The sequence below is a fragment of the Paramisgurnus dabryanus genome, chromosome 5 (assembly GCF_030506205.2).
Source record: "Paramisgurnus dabryanus chromosome 5, PD_genome_1.1, whole genome shotgun sequence".
In the NCBI taxonomy this organism is placed as follows: domain Eukaryota; kingdom Metazoa; phylum Chordata; class Actinopteri; order Cypriniformes; family Cobitidae; genus Paramisgurnus; species Paramisgurnus dabryanus.
The window spans coordinates 43,048,611-43,071,861 of record NC_133341.1 but is presented as its reverse complement, the minus strand read 5'-3'; the positions used below and the strand labels follow the sequence as shown (position 1 = coordinate 43,071,861).

Here is a 23,251-nt window from a genome sequence, read left to right as displayed (position 1 = left end):
TTTTTAATATATTGTAATTAGTTTTTAAAAGGATGATAGGCAACACATAACATGCATAATTTAATAATTAAATCCATAAAAATAGTAATTGAAACGATTCATTTTTTTTTACAAAAAAGTTTTTTATCAAGATATAAAAGTGTCACGTGTACTTTATGCAAATCACCCTAAGAGGGCGGCGTTCATTTATGTTCCTGTATTCTGAAGACTATAAAAGTATAGATATTCATGTATTAAAAAAAACATTAGCTATGATTTAATTTTGTTGAAAATTATAAAAATAAGAAAAATCACTGTGATCTGGTTTTGTGTGTGCTTCACGTAAATTACCAGCAGATGGGGGCGTGCAGTTATGTTCATCTAACAGCTAGATTTTTTTTGAAAATTACAAGTTAATGCATTTCCTTCATTGGTATCATTTAATTATAAAATGCATAAAACAATGACAATTCTATGTTTGACTTTAGACACAGAAAATGGTTTAAGATGTACTTTAAATATCAGGAATGTGTTTGGTTACTGGACTTTCTATATATGTAATTAGTTTTGATAAGAATAAGCGGAAACACATAACATTCATAACTTAATAATAAAATCCATAAAAATAATAATTGAAACGTTAAACAAAATCACAAAAATATGTTATTTTTTCAAGATAGAAAAGTGTCAAGTTGTACTTCACCCAAATCACCCCAAGAGGGCAGCGTGCATTTATGTTCCTGAATTCTGGAGACTATAAAAGTATATATATTCATGTTTTAAAAAAAACATTAGCTATGATTTACTTTTATTGGAATCTATAAAAATAAGAATAAGAAAAATCACTATACTATGATCTGGTTTTGTATGTACTTGAAGTAAATCATCCACAGGAGAGCGCCACAAAGTAAAAAAAAAAATACCTTATGTAATTATATGAATAAAAATGCAGAAAAACATTGATAATAAAATCAATAAAATAATAGTAAATTAAAATAAATCACCACAAAACGGCGACTCAAACCTCTTTCTCTGGCAGGAGCGAATCAGGAAGCGTGTTGTTCACGTCATCTGAGTGGCCAATCAAAACACTTCCAGGAGTTGCAACGCCCCTGGCTGTGAACTAAATGGCCGCCAACACCCTCATCCCTACATTACTTCACTAATTATAATCCACTTAAAGGAGTGAATAAAGAGTGAAATTCGGACACTGAGATGGCCAGAAATGCTGTATCTGCCTGATCATTTGTCGCGAGCCTCCTCATTAGTAGCGGTTAGTATTGGTTGTAGACGTGCAGCTGTGCGTCGTTTGATTAAACTAGTGCACTTAACCAGTTATGTCCACTATGCTTATGGACACCACAATAGGGGTCTTCTTCGGACACAGCCCATGTCTCTTATGTTGCAGAAAAGCGGAAAAAAGCTCCTTATCATGTGATATGCCTGTATGAATCTGACACATATCAACACATCCACGCAGCAGAATGACACACGACAACAAGACCGAGAAGTTCAAGATTCATCTACCAGATCTCAAAGAGTTGTGTCAGGGTAATTCTTCTCATTACAATTCACTTTAATGAAAAATATGGAGGTGTTTCATTCTGTTTGTCCTGAGCTAACTCAAATCACACGAGTCCAAAGTTCAGCATTATTATATTGTAGTACTGTTATGTTTTTGTAATGCAAACATAAAAAATACTGTACTATTATTACTACTACAGCTTGTTAACGTAACAACCAAGAGTATACTACATCAGTGGTTCTCAAACTGGGGGCCGCGAGATGGTCCCAGGGGGCCCCAGTTTTATGACATTTTATAAAATACATAAATTTATCAAAAATTCTGTGTGATTAAATCTAAAGAAAATAAGGTTATTAACCAATTTAATATGTTTTGTTTAATTAAAATGTTGTTTTAGAACACGTCATAAATTTTCTTTGGGGGGCCGCAAAGGAATGCACCGTACACAACGGGGGCCGCACGTTGAAAAAGTTTGAGAACCACTGTACTACATTATTATGTAGTATTAACTATAATGAATTGATTAACAATAGTAAATACAGTTTTATACTTTATTATTTACATTGAAAAGGTTAAAAAACACTACAGTATATTGGAGGTTTACTAATATAGTAAATACTAAAATGTACTTCAATTAAAATTTTCATTCATGATTTTATTTTCTTAAAGGGGCCATGGCATAAGACTTTTTTAAGATGTCAAATAAATCTTTGGTGTCCCCAGAGCACATATCTGAAGTTTTAGCTCAAAATACTATATAAATAATTTATTATAGCATGCAAAAATTGTCACTTTGTAGGTGTGAGCAAAAATGTGCCGTTTTGGGTGTGTCCTTTAAGTAAGGGATAATGTAGAGGCAGCCGGTAGTTATTGGGAAATAAGCCCCGACAGTGTGATCAGGACCCGACGCGAAGCGGAGGGTCTTGTATCACACTGAAGGGGCTTATTTCCCAATAACTACAGGCTGCCTCTACATTATCCCGCTTATTACACGGCTACTTGCCACATAAGAAAAAAACTGGACATGAATATGAATTTGAAACATTTTATTGGCATATTTGTTTTAAATTAACATTTTTATCCTTCCGCGAAACTTTGCACAGATGCATAAAATGATCGTAATACCTTATTAAGATCCTCTGCTTCATACTTGTCTGTCTCCATTTTTTCTCTTTTAGCTAGTCTTTGAGAAGTTTTAATGCCCATTCTGTATTTTTTTTTTTTTGTGTTGGCTTCGTAGCTGTCATGCTCTATTTTGTCAAGTTCAGTCTCAGTAAGCTCTCTGTGTCTTGTCGTGGTTGTCGAGTGTTTGTCACAAGATGGCGCCAAACAGACAGTAATCTTTATTGATCTTTATTGGCGCGGAGCGATTTTACTCGTGCAAGTAGTCCGGCTATGCGTTATTATTTTGGAGCGGTTATTATTTGAAAAGAACGAACCTGCAAATGTCTCAACTGACCAATCAGAATCAAGCATTCCAGAGAGCCGTGTAATAAAATGCAAATAAGCGGATAAAGTGCAAACACTGATCACAATGATGGTGGTTTGTTGCAACTAAAACAACAAACTCTCTCTCTCTCTCTCTCTCTCTCTCTCTCTTTTTCTCTGCACTAAATTGTTAGTGCTGTGGTTGGATAGTGCAGATTAAGGGGCTGTATTATTCTAATAAGAGCTCCTTATGACATCACAAGGAGAGCTAAATTTCAACGACCTGTTTTTCATGTGCTTGTAGAGAATGGTTTACCAAAACTAAGTTACTGGGTTGTTCTTGTTGTTCTTTAGCACTGGGGACCCAATCATAGTACTTAAACATGGAAAAGTCAGATTTTCGTGCTATGGCCCCTTGAAGGCCCGACTTTTTAATTGTCACTAATTAATTTTGTGTAACAGTGCTGGAGTTGGGACTGAATAAGAATTTTGCTGATGTTAAAGTATCTGTCACCGATTGTCCAGATCTCACACAAGAGCCTTTTAGGTTTCCTGTTAAAGGTGAGTACATTTCTTAATTCATATCTCCGGTAGTAGCAGACTGTTAGTTTAACACGTGTTACTCTTTTAATACCTTAGGTCTGTGTGGAAAACCTCGCATTACTGATGTTGGAGGTGTACCTTATTTGATTCCACTGGTTCAAGTGGACAAGGTTTGTTAATAAACTATAAATATATAACATGGTCTTGATATATAATTATATATTCATAAAGAAACCCATTTTTAATTTTTATCTTGATTTATTGCACATTTTTATTGTAAGGTGTACAACATGAACACTGTGTCTAAGGAGATAGAGCTGCCTGGTGCATTTATGCTTGGTGCCGGTGCCGTCTCATCTAAGACAGTTGGGATGAATGGAGAGGTGTGTATAACAGCTGTGATGAAATTGTTCAATACGTTTACTTGAACGTTTTTAAAACATATGCTCTCATATGAAATAAAGACTTAAAATCATAACAATGGCCCAAAAGCTCCTCTATTTATCTTTTCATTGGGACATATCATGAAAATCTGACTTTTTCCATGTTTAAGTGCTATAATTGCATCCCTAGTGCTTTTATCAACCTAGAAAATGTGAAAAAGATTAACCCAGTAACTTAGTTTTGGTAAACCATTCTCTGCAAGCATCTGATAAAATAGGTCATTGAAATCTGGCTCCCTTTATGATGTCAGAAGGGGATAATACCGCCTCTTAATCTGCACTATCCAACCACAACACTTCCATTTAGTGCAGAGATCAACTCCTTTGCATTTAAAAGGACACACCCCAAAAACAGCACATTTTTGATCACACCTACATGTTATAATAAATGATCTATATGATATTGAGCTAAAACTTCACGTATGTTCCCTGGGAACACCAAAGATTTCTTTTACATCTTTAAAAGTCTTGTGAAATGGCCCATTTTAAAGTTGCATATGGACCCTGCAGAATTATGGGATTCATGTTACCTTAGATGTTAAATCTGACTATCAGCAAAGTCCCTTAATGGTAGTCACGTCGCTAGCAGTGATGCTTGCTGTTATATCAATCATGCAAGACTACAATCGTATCTATTTATTTCTGATACATTTGATGTCAGGTTTAACCGTTGGTCAGAAATGATTTGGTTTAATGCATTGCTCTGTTCTGTCATCTTTCAGTTAATGCCTCTGGTGCTGACTGAAGCTGAGGGGAGACCTGTGGTGAATGGTAGTTATTTCTCCACCGTCAACCCAGTGGATGGAAAATGTCTGCAGGAGAAATACAGCGAGAGGTTCAATGACTGTGACTTCGGCCTTCTTGCAAACCTCTATGCATGTGAGGGTAAACCTGGAAAGGTAAGGACGTGGTCAGAAACTTAACAAAAAACAAGAGATAGATTTAAAAGGATGCAAATCTTCATAAAATAATTTAATGTGACAAATAACATGTATTCCTTGTGCCGTAAATGCTTGTGCCATTTCTCTCTGTGCGTGTTTTCAAGTATGCGTAAACCAATAATTTACTGTTGTATTAGGTGTAGTATTATGCAAACAGCATGCTTGTGATAGTATTTTTAGTCATTGTTAATGTCATTGCAGGTCATTGAGGTGAAAGCCTGCAGAAGGACAGGAGAGGAAAGTCTTGTGAGCTGCATGAGAAAGGCCATGGAAGAACATTATAAGGAGAAAAGTGTTGCTTTGGGGGGAACTTTCATCATACGAAAAGGAAAGGCAAAGATTCACATCATGGTAAAAGAATAAAAAATATTATATCAAGAAAACAAGAATTGATCCAATTGATTTTCCTTATAAATAAAAAGTTTTTTTAAGATGATCTCTTAACAATAAAGCAAGAATGTTAAATGAAACAGTGGAAGTAAACATAACCTTCTTGTTCTTGCTCTGATGCATTTAAAGCCACGTGAATTCTCCTCCTGCCCACTGAAGACGAATGAGGATGTTGACAAATGGCTCAAATATTTTGAAGTCAGTGCACCATTTATCTGTCAAAGTGTTATGGTGTCCAAAGACCCAGTAAGTATAAACTCACACAATCACTTCAATGCTGCTTCTCATTCTCAGTCTCATTCTACTGTCAGTAACATTTAGCATAATTATTATAGGGGTCATATTATGAGATTTTTTTTTAAAGATGTAAAAGCTATGCTAAAAATGGTACCTCCAGACCCGGAGATCAGTTGAATGAATTCCAAAAGGAGCTGTAGGGCTGTAAAATGGGCATATTTTCAAAAAAAGTGGAGTGTCCCTATAAATAAGTGTCTGATTCACAGGGTCTTGATCTGAGAGTGGAGCATACTCATGGCTTCAGTCATCATGGTGAAGGAGGCCATTACTACATAGACACCACACCAGACACAGTCGAGTACCTGGGATATTTCCTCCCCGCCGAGTTCATCTATAGAATCGACCGACCGTCTGAGACACACAACGTTGGAAGAGATTAAACACTGTTTGTCTTTTTACCATTACAGTTAAATAAAAACATTCAAGCCAAAAATATTTTTGTAGTCCATGTTCCTATTCCTATTGGTTTTGGTTATTGGCTGCAAGGATTCAAAGTTCGATTTAACAAAGTAAACTGGCTCTGGGCAGAGGAACGGTGGCTAATCCTGAAACACATTAGTTATAATTTAATTATTATCTTCATCGTGAATTTGCTTTCTGGTAATAAACCTGAAGGGAGTTTAGACTAGTTTGTAACTAGATGAAATGAATAATACTAGTGTAAAAATGTTTATGCAAGTCTTAAAGGGTCACAAACCCCTACCTCATTTATGTTAAGGAAAGTTAATTTAAAGGGGCCATGGCATGAAAATCTGACTTTTTCATGTTTAAGTGCTATGATTGGGTCCCCAGTGCTTCTATCAACCTAGAAAATGTGAAAAAGATCAACCCAGTAACTCCGTTTTGGTAAACCATTCTCTACAAGCACCTGAAAAAATAGGTTGTTAAAATTATTATTATTATTGTTTGCATTTTAAAGGACACACCCAAAACGGCACATTTTTGCACACACCTACAAAGTGGCAATTTTAACATGTTATAATAAATTATTTATGGTATTTTGAGTTAAAACTTCACATATTTGCCCTGGGGACACAAAAGATTTATTTGACATCTTAAAAAAGTCTTGTGCCCTTTAAGTAAGACATATAAGACAAGTTTTATTATGGGTAAAGTATTTATATTTCCATATTTTAAGGTCTGTGTGCAAACCTCGCACTACTGATGTTGGATGTGTACCTTATTTAATTCCACTGGTTCAAGTGAAAAAGAACTTTATAAACAATAACTATAACAACGATTGGGTCTCCAACGATTGGTGATGTAGAGAAGACCGACATTATCATAATTCTTCCCGCTTCGGACTCACTCCTGTTAGCATTGCATTGTGACCGAATCTTTCAAACATGGTAAGGAGCATCACATTTTTGGCTGATGTCAAATGTATTCAGGCCAATCACAACGTACTGATCAGCTGGCCAATCAGGGACACCCCTGAATCCGTGAGTTTCAGAAAGAGAGTGAAATCTGGAGCAACAAAAATGCGTTTTTTAGCAATGAAATAGGTGCACTTTAAACACATGCACAGGCAAACACATTTATTAACCAATAAAAATAAAATCTGCATGTGTTTTCACAGTTGCTTATGATTTGCGTTTCAAATTTATAAAAAAGACATTAAGACATTTGATAGATCCAAACGTTATCGTGTTTTATGCAGAAAAACGTAGCTACTCCATTACTTATAGACAGTCTTGCCCTGCCCAAGATGGCGATTGTGTTGACGTCTCGCAGCAACGAACCAAAGCGGTCAACGCGCCGTCTATATACTTATATGTCTATGATCTGGCCATTCAAAACTGTCAGGAGTTGCCACGCCTCCGTCTGTTATATTGGGGATAAGCAAAAAAGCGGAAAAACATTATGAATCTGACACTTGTGAACACATTTACGCAGCAGAATGACACACGCCAACAAGACTGAGAAGTTTGGGATTCATCAACCAGATCTCAAAGAGTTGTGTCAGGGTAATTCTTCTCATTACATTTCACTTGCAGATAAGTTTTTTTTATAGTTGTCCTGAGCTAACCCAAATGACACGAGTTCAAAGTTCAACATTCTTATTTTGTTTTTGTAATACCCACATGAAAAATACAGTATAGTCGGTATTTAATTACTACAGTTTGGTGTTTGGTAATGTACTAACAAAGTGTATACTACAGTATGTAGTATTAACTATAGTGAATTAATGAACAGTAGTAAATACTGTTATACTGTAATATTTACTATGATGGGACCTAATAAGCTGCTTTAATAAAAAAATCACTCATTATTTTATTTTATTACTATTAAATAATTTTGTGTAACAGTGCTGAAGTTGGGACTGAATAGGAATTTTGCTGATGTTAAAGTATCTGTCACCGACTGTCCAGATCTCACACAAGAGCCTTTTAGGTTTCCTGTTAAAGGTGAGTACATATATTGCTTAATTCATATCTCAGCTAGTAGCAGACTGTTAGTTTATCACGTGTTACTCTTTTAATACCTTAGGTCTGTGTGGAAAACCTCGCATTACTGATGTTGGAGGTGTACCGTATTTGTTTCCTCTGGTCCAAGAGGACAAGGTTTGTTAACAAACCACGAACAAACCATTATGGATATAATCATAATTAATCAATTTCTTATTTTGTATCCTGATCCACTGCACACTTTTGTTGTAAGGTGTACAACATGAACACTGTGTCTAAGGAGATAGAGCTGCCTGGTGCATTTATGCTTGGTGCCGGTGCCGTCTCCTTCAAAACAGTTGGGATGAATGGAGAGGTGTGTATCAAATTTACGATGAAAACAATAAGCTTATATACATTTCCAATGAATAGTATTTTTTAAAATGTGTTTATAACATATGATCTCCATGAAATGAAGCCTTAGTGGTCCAAAAAAGCTAAAGAATGGATTTCATGTTTTGTAAAGAAACCTGTGTACCTATCCATGCAGTAGAGTATGTTTGTGCTAAGATGAAGTTAGAGCAGACAAAGTCCAGCTTTGAAAAACATGCCTATTGTTTTGTGGTGTGTGTACTTTGATCTGAACACCTTTAACCATATTGTTTAATATTGTCGTTTAGAAGACTTATGTGGTACTGCATGTTCTTGAAGTTTATATAGGTTTAAAAGACATTTATACAGGTTTGTAACAACATGAGGGTGAGGAAATGATTCATTTTTGGGTAAACTATCCCTTTAAATGGGTTTTGGTTTAATGCTCTGTCATCTTCCAGTTAATGCCTCTGGTGCTGACTGAAGCTGAGGGGAGACCTGTGGTGAATGGTAGTTATTTCTCCTCCATCAACCCAGCGGATGGAAAATGTCTGCATGGGAAATACAGCGAGAGGTTCGATGACTGTGACTTTGGCCTTCTTGCAAACCTCTATGCATGTGAGGGTAAACCTGGAAAGGTAACATTGTGTATTGCAAGTGTTCTGATAGCATACATATTGGTTTTCGTAAAAAAAAATTGTTATTATTATTAATATTTTGTAATAATAATCGAGTAGTGATCTTTTTCTCTGTGCAGGTTTACCAAAATGCACACAACTAACAAAAAAAGTTTTTTCGAAATGCATTTACTGTGTATTATACAATTTTTCCACACCAATGACGAGTTATCTCGTCGACGAGTTATCTCGTCAATTAAGAGAAAACATTTTGCATAATTTTTTTTAGAGAATTAAGTGAAAAGATTTGCATAAAAACGTGTTCCTGATAAATTTTTATGTTAATCTGCAATACCACGATTATCCACAATTAATTTTTTCAATTTATAAAAAAACCTGAAGCCAAAACGTTATTTATTAATTTTAAACTCTGTGTATGTTTTGATAATCGTTCTTAATCTGATCTCTAACAAAATTCCTTCACAAAAATGCAATTATTTCAACTTTTTGCTAAAAAATTTATTTTTTAAAGAAAAATACCCATATTTAAAAGTTTACAAGCAGAGAAAAAAATATAGATAGGATAAAACGTTTTTTTTTCTTGTTTTTTTGTTTGTTTGTTTGAAAGCAGAGGGTCTGTTCTTTCATTTAATATATTTTTATGTTTATATATTTTTAGAAGAAAATTTTCCTGAAAGGTATTTTGTGAAATTTTTGTGAAAATCACAAAAAATGCTGGCAGGCACCTTTTCAAAAAATGGCTGGAGGGGAATGAGTTAAGCAGTCAGCTTTTTAGCATGCTTGTGAAAGTATTATTATTAAAGAGATAGTTCACCCAAAAATAAAAACTGTGTCATCATTTCCTTACCCTCATGTTGCTCCAAACCTGTATAAATTTTTTATTCTTAAAAATATATTTTGATAAATTATGTTACACAGTAACATTGACTTTCATAGTATTTGTTTGACTTTTATGGAAAAAAATTTCAGGCTTTTTATTTAGACAGTATAGTGGAGTGTAGACAGGAAAGTTTTGGGAAGAGATAGGGGAGCAGGATCGGCAAAGTACGTCAGAGACGGGAATCGAACTCGGGTCGCCATAAGCACACTGGTGCTATGTGTCGGCGCACTAACCACGGGGCTATCGGCGCCGACCCTTCTATGGAAGTTAATCGGTACCATCAACTGTGGGGTTACCATCATTTATTAACTCTTTCCCCGCCAGCTTTTAAAAAAAAAGTTGCCAGTCAGCGCCAGTATTTTTTGTAATTTACAAAAAGTTGAATGCTTTACAGAAAACGTTCTTCTTTAAATATACAAACATACAATATATCAAATGAAATAACAGACCCTTTCATCCTACCTTCATTTGATCTCTTTTTATCACCTCTCAAATATGTGTAGGTTTCTTCAAAAATAAAAATTTTTGAGCAAAAAGCTAAGATAATTGCATTTTTGTAAAGGACTTCTGTTAAACATCAGATTCAGAGCGATCATCAAAACATACACAGACTTTGAATGGTTTGCATTAAGAGGTTGCTTCCGGGTTTTATAAGTTAAGTAAGAGCGCCACCTGGTGAATAATAGCAGAAATTTTTCATTGCAAGAAAGCGTTTTCTCTCAATGGCGGGTAAAGAGTTAAAATATCTTATTTTGTGCTCAACGATATAATGAAACTAATTTCATTTTTGGGTGAACTATCCCTTTAACACCTTGTCTTTGCAGGTCATTGAGGTGAGAGCTTGCAGAAGGACAGGAGAGGACAGTCTTGTGAAATCTATGCGAAAGGCCATGGAAGAACATTATAAGGAGAAATGTGTTGCACTGGGGGGAACTTTCATCATACAAAAAGGGAAGGCAAAGATCCACGTCATGGTAAAGGAATAAAAATATAAACTAAAGATTGCAACAGTAGGCTTCTAAAACTTCCATGGATTCCTCATAAACAGTGGCAGAGCCAGAGGGGTGTCCGGGGTACCACCCCAAATTTAATGCGTTACTTTCACTCCCTCCATTATTTACTTGCCGGTAAATTCTATCATGGACCACGGACCCCCTAAAGTAGATCTGGCAGCCCAATTTATAAAATAATGGAATAATAGTAATGATGCAGTGATGTTACTGTAAATGTAACCTTGTCTGTTGCATTATAAGCCACCTGAATTCTCCTCCTGCCCCCTGAAGACGAATGAGGATGTTGACAAATGGCTGAGATATTTTGAAGTCAGTGCACCATTTATCTGTCAAACTGTTATGGTGTCCAAAGACCCAGTAAGTATAAACTCACATAATCTCATTCTGCTGTCAGTAACATTTAGCGTTAAAGGGATAGTTCACCCAAAAATGAAATTTTGAGGAATGTTTGTAACCAAACCGTTCGTGAGCCCCATTCATGTCCATAGTATTCTTTTTTCCTACTGTGGAAGTGAACGGTTTGGTTTCAAACATTTCTCAAAATAGCTTCCTTTGTGTTCATCAGAACAAAGATATTTATGCGGGTTTATAACAACATGAGAGCGAGTAAATGATGACAGAATTTTCATTTTTGGGTGAACTATCCCTTTAAATAAGTGTCTTTAATTCCCAGGGTCTTGACCTGAGAGTGGAGCATACTCATGGCTTCAGTCATCATGGTGAAGGAGGTCATTACTACATAGACACCACACCAGACACAGTGGAGTACCTGGGATATTTCCTCCCCGCTGAGTTCATCTACCGAATCGACCGCCCTACTGAGACACACAATGTTGGAAGAGATTAAACTGTTAACTATTTAGATTGAAATTAGTTTATTGTACTGTGGAGACATTTTTTATTATTGATTACCACTACAGTTAAATAAATACATTTAAGTCCATGCTAAATCATCATTTACTTAACTTTACTTTTGTAGTGCCTTATCTATATACAGTAGATATGTTCCTATGCTTATTAGTTTTGGTTGTTGGCTGCAATGATCTACAATATGTGGTGTAGTCATAATTCCAGATTACAGACAGCATCTCACCAATAAAACCCAAAACATTAATTACTTTTAAAAACAATACAATCCCCATTATAACCATAAAATCCATTAGAATTTCTGTGGCTTGTATTGTGTTTTGAGCAGTGTGTACGTCTTGATATCCCGAAAAGCTTTAAAAATTTAGGTTTGATGGGATCCAAGCTGCTTATGAAAACTACTATTTCCATGCTACTTCCTTAACCGGTTACCAAATCAATAAGTTAATATAAGGGCATATCTGGCCCTTTTGGTGTGGAGGAATATCGGGAGATAAATATATTGGCAAGGGCACAAATTATACAGTACTTATTGTTCAGGGTTCCCACACCTTAGTCTGGGACTAACTTCAATTTCAGGGACTTTCCAGGTCCAGTAACCTCAAATTTAAGGACTAAATGTGGGGGCACATTTCAAGTGAGAACAAGGTTACATCGTGTTACCTTTTAAGATACATTGTAACGGTTCCCTTTTGAGGGAACTCGTGCTGCGTCACTGCGGTGACACTTTGGGGACGCCTCCAGGGGTCTGAATGTGTATATCAAATTTAACCAATGGTGAGGCTTAAAGGAATAGTCTACTCATTTTCAATATCAAACTATGTTATTACCTTAACTAAGAATTGGTGATACATCCCTCTGCCATCTGTGTGCGTGCACGTAAGCGCTGGGGCGCGCTGCGACACTTCGATAGCATTTAGCTTAGCCACATTCATTCAATGGTATCAAACAGAGATAAAGTTAGAAGTGACCAAACACATCAACGTTTTTCCTATTTAAGACGAGTAGTTATACGAGCAGGTTTGGTGGTACAAAATAAAACGTAGCGCTTTTCTAAGCGGATTTAAAAGAGAAACTATATTGTATGGCGTAATAGCACTTTTTTGAGTACTTCGACTCGGCGCAGTAACACCCTCCCTCTCCCATTATGAGAGGGAAAAGGGTAGCGGACTTCTCGACTTTTCAGGCGAGTCGAAGTACTCCCAAAAGTGCTATTACGCCATACAATATAGTTCCTCTTTTAAATCCGCTTAGAAAAGCGCTACGTTTTATTTTGTACCACCAAACTTGGAAGTATATCGCTATATGAAACGACGTTACATGGGCGAAGGAAGTATGGCAAGGGTGAAGCAGCGTATTGTTCCCTTCTCAGGGAACAACAGTTACATACGTAACCCGAGATGTTTTCATGTGTCAAACACTACTATGAAAAAAGCATGTATGCAAATGTTGATTCATACCAAAATAAGAATTAAAAGCGAACAGTTTAGCTTATGTGCTTAAAAAGTCTAGAATTTGTATGATATTATCCTACACTACACAGGGAATAATATGGATTATTGTTCCAGAAAACTTTTTGCATGAAATAGATTTCAATGACCTGTATCTATGTATGTAAATTTTCAAAAACTTCCCAGGGCCTTGATTTTTTTTACCCAAAATCACAAACTTTCAAGGACCCGTGGGAACCCTTATTGTTAATAATATTTATTGATTATAATTAATACTTAATATCATGTTTTCTGGTCAAACTCATCCTAACTATTTAATACAATTAAACAAAAACTAAGAAAAATAATGAATTATCATTGGGAAAAGCAAACAGATCAAAACAATATTATATAGAAATAATAACAAATAAAACAAGGAATTAATGAAAATTAATGTTTTTTTGTCTATCACTTAATATGGGAAGTTTAATTTGCATATTATCTGCAATAACACAGGGGAATGTGTATATTTTGCAAGATGCCTGAAAGCGGCTATTTATTTACAAATATAGGCTACTGTGTAAACGGGGAGAGAAAATTAATGTATTTTTAACATTTTTCAAGTGGATTTAATATTTTCATTTTCACAAAATGTGAATATAGTGAATACAACTGTTTAAATGCCTTGTGAAAAGGAGAGAGATTGTTGTGTTCTTGTAAGGTTGTACATTGACTAACTGATGTCCATTAGATGGCACTGTGGGCTAATACATGACATGGATCTTAATTGGGAGGTTTAATGAGACAGAGAAAGATAAGATGACAACCTCGTTCTCGGTTTATACTGTATGTACAATACAAAACACTACAATTGACATATTTAATTAAAAAAAGTTTTAAATGAAGTAAGGGTGAATAAATGATGACAAAAGCTTTAATTTGGTTGAATTGTCCCTTTAAGTTTTGTTGGCAGATGACACAACTGAACAAGAAGCAGTGTGACCTGGAAAGCAATGCCATTTTTCATGTTTGACATCTAAAAAACGCAACCATAAAGACATGAATGTAACATACGTTTATTTGGATTTTTGGCCAATAGAAAATATACAAAATGAAAGCAATAAACGCAAACCACAAGTACCTTATTTACAATCATACGTGAATTCGAAACATAAAACATCATCATATAACAGTTTGTGAACACTATAATGATAACAACAACAACAGCTTGTGTTATGCCAATATGATTTCCTCACATGAACAGGCGAGTAAAGCTTCAGTGTAATAATGCTTCAGTGTTCAGACAACAGTCTCAAATGGCGAATCTTTAAACAACATCAAGATTAATAACCTTTTGCAAAACAAAGGGGTGTGTTTAGTTACATCCATGAACGCAAAGGTTATAAATACTCATCAAACTGAATTTATTTATAAGATGCGAGGCAAAAATAGTGGACGAGCCAAGCCACAATCCAAAATGATTTGTCCATGAATGGCCTATTCACATAGATGGCACGTGGGTCACATTCTTGTTGCTCAAATGTAAAGCAGAAAGCCAATATTAAACAACATGTAAGGTATAAAACTATGTACATTAAAACCAAAAACAATAATTAAGACCTGAAAATGCACTTTCCAAACAAAAAAAACTCTCCCTTCACCAAATACAGAGACATGCGCGAAACAAACAAGACACGACACAAAGCGTTCAGTGTAACTAACATTGAAGTAAACTGCAGACGCATCTCGGCAGGCACTGCAGTTGAGGCAAAAACATGGGCGGCCGCGATTCCCCTCAGCAGTCGAAAACACCGGGAGCTACAAGATTCTTCCCTAAAACTATTTACAAACAGTACATGAGCAATGCAGTAGTTCAGTGAAATTGGACAGTAACCCACACACTACTAAGCATCATGAATTAAATCCCTTGTGTGTTTATTAACTGGGTTGATCGTCCAGTCGTACAGGGTTTGTTTTATCGTAAATGTTTGCCTGTAGACCTCTATGAAGACTTTTAGGTAGTTTATTATTATGTAAATACCGAGAAACGAAACAAATTGCTTGACAGAGGTTTAAAAAGGACAAAGAATTAGGTCACAAATAGGACGGATAGCTAAATATATTTATAATATATACACATTTTGAAATGTAAAAGGACACAGTGACGCTCTTGAATTGGTCGACAATTAAAGAAAAACGTGTTGGAGATCAGTACAACAAAATAAGAACTTCCACGTTTATCCCCGTTAACATGGATGCTCAAACAGGAAGCAAAACCGCAGTCCACTTCATCCAGAGAAGATAACCCATCCACAATAAGTCCTCCACAAAATCTTTAGTCGCTGGTACGCCTCCATTTTATGAGCTCAGTGCGGTGCTCTTTGTTCAAGAGAAATAAAAGCAAATGCATGTTAGTTAAAGTGAAAATGACCCATCCAAGAGGTTTTGATATTGTGGTGTACATGGTCACCTGATCATTGGGTGGTTTCTTGTCACCGTTGATGCCTTTTAATAGCACAGACTCTTCTGTCTTGTTGGCTTTCATCTCGACGACAATGTCATCCTTATTAGTCTTCTCCTTGGTGCTGTGGGCATTAATGCTGTGTTAGCACTTAACATGAACGTATGTTAAAGATCATTATTGTTTCATAAAGTCGCTTTGGATAAAATGCATAAATGTAAATCATTATGTCGTTTTATCTCTGATGAAAACACCAGCTTAGTCAACTACATGTGTCCCTGGACCATAAGGGTCAATTTAATTGATACGTCATTGGAAAGCGGAGTACGTTTTCCATTGATGTATGGTTTGTTAGGATAGGACAATATTCGGCAGAGATACAACGATTTGAAAATCTGGAATCTGAGAGTGCAAAAAAATCTAAATATTGAGAAAAACGCCTTAAAAGTTATCCAAATTAAGTTTTGATTTTGATCCACTGTAAAAAAAATAGTTGGTTCAACTTAAAAAAGTAAGTTACCTGGTTGCCTTAAAATGTTGAGTTCAACATTCAACTTAAAATATTAGTTTACAACAAAAGAAAGGAAGAGTAAACTGCGCTTCCAAAACAATCCGGTGCGACCACAGAAGGACGGAACAACATAGACAAAAAAAGGGATCCCCGGTGCAGCACAGATGTCTGTGCCCGTCTTTTCCCAGGACTCTGATGAAGATGTAATTGTGAATTGAAACGTTAGTCATTGTTATGCACCTTTATTAAAATATTTTTATAAAGAAAAACCGCCGATCCCTTTTTTGTCTATATTAGTTTTGTCTATTTTTGAGCCAACTAATATTAAGGAAAGCAACAAATATTTTATACATTGCATACGTATGGTAGGAAATTGACAAAATACTCTTTACTTAATATCCTTATGATTTTTGGCATAAGAAACGATAATTTTAGGAAATTTTAAGAAAAACATTCCAGGATTTTTCCTTATTTTAATTGACTTTATTTGACCCCAACAGTTTACAGTTTCAACGCAGCTTTAAAGAGCTCTAAATGATCCCAAACAAAGCATAAGGGTCTTATCTAGTGTAGGGATGTGCATCAATTCTGAGACGTAAGGCTCCGATTCAGTGTTTCATGCACATCTTGTGCGTGTACTACGGCTCCGTGATCAGTAGGAAGTCCATATCAATCTAAAATCACTACGAGTTTGACTCGTTTATAATGTGCATTTAAAAAAGCAACATTTGTCAAATACAATCATTCAAAATATTCTTTATTATCATGAAAATACCTGAAGCAATCTGAAGAACAAACTTCTTCTGTGGCACATATTGAGTTTCTGCACGAGAGCGCCCTCTGGCTTTTAAATGTGGCGGCATTTCACTGTAATTCATTCAAATTCATTCATTGAGAAAACACGCATTTGCCCGATCATTGTCACAACCCTAATCTAGTGAAATGAAAATTACAAAATATGCACTTTTAAACCACAACCTCTCGTCTTACACTGCCCCGTGTATTGCGCCAGCGCGACCACGTCGAAAGGTCACGCACATTTGCAGACTATTTTAAACAATAAACTGACACAAAGACATTAATTAGTATCATTTCACATACAACAAAGTCAGAACGGTCCTCATTCTCCACACTTGTAAACACTGGGGCGTAGTTTCGCATACGTCATGCGTGACCTTTCGACGTGATTGCGCAAATGCGCAGCTAACGCAAGATGAGAAATTCTGGTTTAAAAGTGCATAATATTTATTTTCTTTCCAAAAATGACAATCGTTTAGCTAGATAAGACCCTTATGGGATCGTTTAGAGCCCTTTGAAGCTGTGTTGAAATAAAGCAATAAACCCCAAGAAGCAGTGGGTTACCAGTGCATTTTATAACAGCTAAGGGGCGTTGTTAGGCACGACGCGAAGCGGCACCTAGCGGCTTCGAGGGGGTTTATTGCGTTTATAAAACGGTTACTTCATATGCATAACGTTAGCGGGATTTTATAAAATAAAACACAAATAAGTTGTAATTATATTAGAACAAATATTACTCTTCCGCCAAACAAAGTAGTTCCTCAGAATTAAGTGTGACTGAAACAGAGCGCAGTTACCAACTGACAGAGATGCAGCAAAGACACAATGAAAATATGTTTTAAGACTGTGGTGTTTATTTTATAAATCACCATTCATCTAATTTATACATTAACATTTATATTGTGCAACTGTTGAAGTGATGATCAAATATGCTTGGAAGCATGCTGAACTCTTTTTTGCCACCCAGTTTTAGTTTAATGCCTTGCAGAAAAATTATCTTCTTTAAATAAACATAAAATATAAAATGAAAGAACAGACCATCCGCTTTCAAAAAAAAAAAAAAAAAGAAACGTTTCATCCTACCTTCATATGTTCTCTTATCACCTCTCAAATTTTTTAGCTAAAAGCGGAGATAATTCCATTTTTGTGAAGAACTTTAGTAAGAGATCAGAATCAGAGCCATCAAAACTTACACGCTGTGTTTTCAGTGTTGAGTGAATGCGTCAGTGTTTAGTTGGGTAAGATCGCCACCCAGTGGATAATAGCGGACGTATGAACTTGACTTATAAACTCCTCAGACAACGTTTTGTCTTTATCGACGAGATTACTCAACAATATTTATTGACATTTATCTGGATATCGCCATTAATTGTGCAATTGTAGACAAATTAAAAATATGATTTAAGACTGTGGTGTTTATTTTCATAAATCAATACGCAGTAACAGTGGCGCAGTGATACTTATGTAATGTGGTCTGAACCGTGAGGTTACCGGTGTATTTTATCACGGCTTAGAACGCGTTTCAACCAATCAGAATGAAGAATTAGAACTGCCCGTTTTATAATTGTAATTTTAAACTGCATTGAAACTGTAAACTGTTGGGGTCCAATAAAGTCTATTAAATTGAGAAAAATCCTGGAATGTTCCTAAAAAAAAAACAAATTTCTTTTCGACTGAACAAAGAAAGACCTTAACACTTTGGATGACATGGGGGTGAGTAAATTTTATGGTCCAGGGTCACAAATGCCCAGCGTCCCATAAGAAAAAAGAATCTCAGATGAGATGTCTTTAATCTCTCTATTATTTCTAGAAAGCAATGAGATAAACTGGAGTGCAATTGGAAACTTTGACTATAAGTCTCATGTGTCTCAGATATTTCTCCTGATAAAAAAAGACCTAGAAATCTCACAAATGTCTCCATTGAAGTTTCAGAAGAAATCTCAACTATGTCACAAACTAAGCTCAGATGTGCCAAGTCTGCAAGTCAGTGTCAAGTCTTAATATTACTGAAGATTGTACAGCTTTATATTCTTAAAGGATTAGTCCATTTTCTTAAAAAAACTTGTTCAGTCGAGAAGAAATATTGGAAAATATTCCAGGATTTTTCTCATTTTAATGGACTTTAATGGACCCCAACACTTAACAGCTTTAATGCAGTTTAAAATTGCAGTTTTAAAGGATTCTAAATGATCCCAAATGAGGCATAAGGGTCTTATCTAGCGAAACCATTGTCATTTTTGGCAAGAAACATAAAAAAATCTGCACTTTAAAACCACAACTTCTCATCTTCCTCCAGTCCTGTGACGCGCCAGCGCGACCTCACGTAATTTATCATTACGTCAAGAGGTCACGGATGATGTATGCGAAACTACGCCCCAGTGTTTACAAGTGTGGAGAAAGAGGAACGCTCCGATGTTGTTGTATGTTGAAAGATACTAATTAATGTCTTTGTGTCAATTTATTGTTTAAAATGGTCCGCAAATGTGCGTTTCATACATGTAACACGTGACCTTTTGACGTCATTATGCAATTACTTGAGGTCGCACTGGCTCGTCACACAGCCAGAGGAAGGCGAGAAGTTGTGGTTTAAAAGTGCATATTTTTTCTTGACAAAAATGACAATCGTTTCGCTAGATAAGACCCTTATGCTTCGTTTGGGATCGTTTAGAGTCCTTTGAAACTGCAATTTTAAACTGCATTAAAACTGTTAAGTGTTGGGGTCCATTAAAGTCCATTAAAATGAGAAAAATCCTGGAATGTTTTCCTCAAAAAACATAATTTCTTCTCAATTACACAAAGAAAGACATCAACATTTTGGATGACATGGTGGTGAGTAAATTATCTGGATTTTTTTAAGAAAATGGACTAATCCTTTAATGTATCTTCACTTCTTTTAGGAGAAACATCTGAGACTAAGGGGCTGTTTACACTTGGTATTAACATGCGTTTTCATCGATCGGATCACAAGTGGACGAGAGAGACACATTACGTGTACACCTGGTATTTAAATCCGTCTCTTTTGTCCACTTTCGACCGCATCTGTCCTGAATACTGTGAGGGGGTGGTCTGTGAGACGGTGGGGGAGTCACTCTGCTGTCATTCAAACCCGAGCGGGAGTAATTATGAGTTTATATGGACGCAAACTTATATTATGTCGGAGCCCGCTGCTTGTTTAGCAAGTCTACATGCTGCACAGTGTTTTGTACGTTTATTTGTTGGAGCTTTCTCTGAATTTTCAGCGCAATTGATGAAATAGGATCGCGCAACTTTCACGCTTTCAAAACGAAACTACGGAGATCAGCCGCTTTAGTTTTATCAATGAAAGGCTAAAAATAGGGCTGTTCACCGTATGTTCACGGCAGAAGTCAAAAAAGACGTAAAATTAGAGTTTAATACCTCAGATTAGATAAATGGGCGGAGAGAAGGCGGTCGCGTGTGGCTGTTCGAACACATTCAACCACATTGCGTTCCGCAACTCCAAAGCGATCCGATCGAAAGTGGTTTCGACTTCCTCTGGATGTGGTTGAAAGTGGTCGAAAGTGGACGCGTACAAAACGTTTTGAACACCGTTTACACCTGGCATTAACGTCGTCCACTTGTGATCCGATCGACGAAAACACATGTTAATGCCAAGTGTAAACAGCCTCTAAGTTGAAAGAAACACAATTGAGAACCCCAAGCTGGATATTTCACCAGAGATCAGGATGTCCTATCAAAGGATGTCCTTCACAATCAAATTCATTAAGAAACTGAGACAGTTACTACAAACATGGTTAAAAGAAACAAGAGTATTACGTACATTTCTTGCTTGCCTGAACGTCCACACGGTAACTTGCCCTTTTTATAAAGGAAGTAGAAGACACTGCCCAGGATGGCCAGCAACAAGATGCTTACAATAATCACCACAATAATCACTCCACTATTATCCACTACAGAAAGAAAGTGAAAAAAAATATGTTAGTATGACTTACTGATATCAATAAGAAAACATTTTCCACAATAAAACACAATACACCCTAAAAATGTTGGGTTACTTTCGACCGAGTGTTGGGTCAAAACACACAATCCTCAACCAATCGAGTTAACCTAAGCTGGGTTGTTTCAACCCAAAATGATGTCATTGTTGGGTCAAATAAAAAAATTTTCTGGGTTCATTTAACCTTTTTGACCCAACGCTGGGTTTCAGGTGGCATGTATGCAACATCAGAGAAATACTGTATTAAAATCACAAACTTTTTATATGAATAATGGTTGGAACATCTGAATTAGTATGTTAACGCATGTGTACTGGTGTAACTACATGATTGAGGGAATAATAGAGTCATATTCATTCTGAGCAAGGTTGACGAAATCCTATAAATAAACACACGGAGAGACAGCAAACAATTGTCTGGGAATGAATTTTATGAGTTAAATCTACTCAATAAAACAGCTGGGCGCCACCACAACGTTCACCATAATGGCAGTCGCAATCCTGGCCTGGTACTTCGAAACATTTCTTAAAATATTCTCATTCAACTAATTATACATTCATCTCGGTGCCGATCCGTCCCTGTTAATGTCTGCTTCAGTTTACTTTACTTTACTTTTCTTCACACAGAATTTTAAATATGCCCAGAGGCCGACACAAAGAAGCAAACGAGTTGAGCTGCTGCGGAGGTTTCACCATAAAAAACCTATGAATTATTCAAGTTGATCAGCTGATCTTTCAGTGTTTGGTGGAGGGATGGATTTCGCTCGGGTGAAATGGACCGAGTTGGTATAAGACTGGCAATCAGTTCAAACAGATATACAGAACGGAAGAAGGTGCAAGAATCAATACCTGAAGTTTTTCTCGCTGTTGGAGTCTGAGAGAAAGGAACTGGAACACAAGAGACAACATTACAATTTGTATCTTTTTTCTAGGGCTGTTAAACAATTAATCACAATTAATCGTGTACAAAATAAAAGTTTGTGTTTGCATATATATATATATATATATATATGTGTGTGTGTGTGTGTGTGTGTGTGTGTGTGTGTGTGTGTGTGTGTGTGTGTGTGTGTGTGTGTGTGTGTGTGTCTGTACTGTGTGTAAATATTATTAATATATGAATACAAAAACATTCATGTATGCATTTAAAAAACAATTACATGTGAATATATTTTTATTTATATTTTATTAGGGCTGTCAAAAGATTAATCGCGATTAATCACATACAAAATAAAAGTTTGTGTTTGCATAATATATTTGTGTGTGTATTGTGTGTAATTATTATTTCTATATAAATACACACATATTCATGTATGTATTTAAGAAACAATTACATGTGAATATATATTTATTTATATTTTTATTAAGGCTGTCAAAAGATTAATCACGATTAATCGGATACAAAATAAAAGTTTGTGTTTGCATAATATATTTGTGTGTGTGTATTGTGTGTAATTAGTATGTGTATATATAAATACACACATATTCATGTATGTATCTAAGAAACGATTACGTGTGAATATATATTTATTTATAGTTTTATTAGGGCTGTCAAAAGATTAATCACGATTAATCGCATAAAAAATAAAAGTTTGTGTTTGCATAATATATTTGTGTGTATATTGTGTGTAATTATTATGTATATATAAATACAAACATATTCATGTATGTATTTAAGAAATGATGACATGTGAATATATATTTATTTATAGTTTTATTGGGGCTGTCAAAAGATAAATCACGATTAATCGCATACAAAATAAAAGTTTCTGTTTGCATAATATATTTGTGTGTGTATTGTGTGTATTTATTATTTATATATAAATACACACATATTCATGTATGTATTTAAGAAACAATTACACGTGAATATACTGTATACTTATATATCTATTTTTATAAGGGATGTCAAAATTTTTTGCAATTAATTGCATAAAAAATAAAAGTTTGTGTTTGCATAATATATATGTGTGTCTGTACTGTGAGTAGTTTTATGTATAAACACACACACGCACGCACACATTCATGTATATATTTAAAAAACAATTACATGTGAATATATATATATATATATATATATATATATATATATATATATATATATATATATATATATATATATATATATATATATATATATATATATATATATATATATATATATATTATTAGGGCTGTCAAAAATTAATCATGATTAATTACAAAATAAAAAATACAAAATAAAAGTTTGTGTTTGTATAATATATTTGTGGGTTTATTGTGTGTGATTATTATGTATATATAAATACACACATACATGTATAAATTAAGTTATTAAGTTATTTGTGTATATTTTACACATACAAATTTATATATAATATAAAAAATAGCAAAAATAT

General features: G+C 35.2%; 3 protein-coding genes across 4 annotated transcripts in view; 2 read left to right on the top strand and 1 right to left on the bottom strand.

Annotated features, from left to right (window-relative positions):
* The first annotated feature begins 1,089 nt into the window (after positions 1–1,089).
* LOC135774272 (ester hydrolase C11orf54 homolog) lies at positions 1,090–5,979 on the top strand. Its single transcript, XM_065284250.1, has 8 exons — positions 1,090–1,530; positions 3,395–3,493; positions 3,572–3,645; positions 3,757–3,858; positions 4,641–4,817; positions 5,061–5,210; positions 5,379–5,495; positions 5,753–5,979. The coding sequence occupies exons 1-8, from the start codon at positions 1,464–1,466 to the stop codon at positions 5,924–5,926; spliced, it is 960 nt and encodes a 319-aa protein (XP_065140322.1). The 5' UTR covers positions 1,090–1,463; the 3' UTR covers positions 5,927–5,979.
* Positions 5,980–7,348: 1,369 nt separating this feature from the next.
* Positions 7,349–12,005, top strand: LOC135774273 (ester hydrolase C11orf54 homolog). Of its 2 annotated transcripts, XM_065284251.2 has the most exons (8): positions 7,349–7,513; positions 7,856–7,954; positions 8,037–8,110; positions 8,208–8,309; positions 8,767–8,943; positions 10,648–10,797; positions 11,077–11,193; positions 11,510–12,005. In XM_065284251.2, exons 1-8 carry the CDS (start codon positions 7,447–7,449, stop codon positions 11,681–11,683), a joined length of 960 nt encoding a protein of 319 aa, XP_065140323.1. In that variant the 5' UTR covers positions 7,349–7,446; the 3' UTR covers positions 11,684–12,005. The 2 variants fall into 2 exon arrangements, with proteins under 2 accessions (XP_065140323.1, XP_065140324.1); XM_065284252.1 differs by lacking the exon at positions 8,037–8,110 and having other exon boundaries at positions 7,379–7,513.
* A 2,188-nt stretch (positions 12,006–14,193) lies between these two features.
* The window catches only part of mcama (melanoma cell adhesion molecule a), a 69,192-nt gene continuing 60,134 nt past the window's right edge, over positions 14,194–23,251 (bottom strand). Inside the window, exons 13-16 of the mRNA XM_065284249.2 lie at positions 21,726–21,764; positions 20,703–20,832; positions 15,604–15,718; positions 14,194–15,512 (exon numbers count right to left, since the gene is read on the bottom strand). Coding sequence (XP_065140321.1) covers positions 15,492–15,512; positions 15,604–15,718; positions 20,703–20,832; positions 21,726–21,764 — 305 coding nt within the window. The 3' untranslated portion in view covers positions 14,194–15,491. The remainder of the gene's footprint in view (positions 15,513–15,603; positions 15,719–20,702; positions 20,833–21,725; positions 21,765–23,251) is intronic.

Excerpts from the sequence above, each read along its gene's own strand:
- LOC135774273 (XM_065284251.2), top strand. The coding sequence starts at position 7,447 with ATGACACACGCCAACAAGACTGAGAAGTTTGGGATTCATCAACCAGAT. Across the intron at positions 8,310-8,766 it reads CAGTTGGGATGAATGGAGAG|TTAATGCCTCTGGTGCTGAC; the intron begins GTGTGTATCAAA and ends GTCATCTTCCAG. Across the intron at positions 11,194-11,509 it reads TTATGGTGTCCAAAGACCCA|GGTCTTGACCTGAGAGTGGA; the intron begins GTAAGTATAAAC and ends TTTAATTCCCAG.
- LOC135774272 (XM_065284250.1), top strand. The coding sequence starts at position 1,464 with ATGACACACGACAACAAGACCGAGAAGTTCAAGATTCATCTACCAGAT. Across the intron at positions 3,494-3,571 it reads TTTTAGGTTTCCTGTTAAAG|GTCTGTGTGGAAAACCTCGC; the intron begins GTGAGTACATTT and ends TTAATACCTTAG. Across the intron at positions 4,818-5,060 it reads GTGAGGGTAAACCTGGAAAG|GTCATTGAGGTGAAAGCCTG; the intron begins GTAAGGACGTGG and ends ATGTCATTGCAG.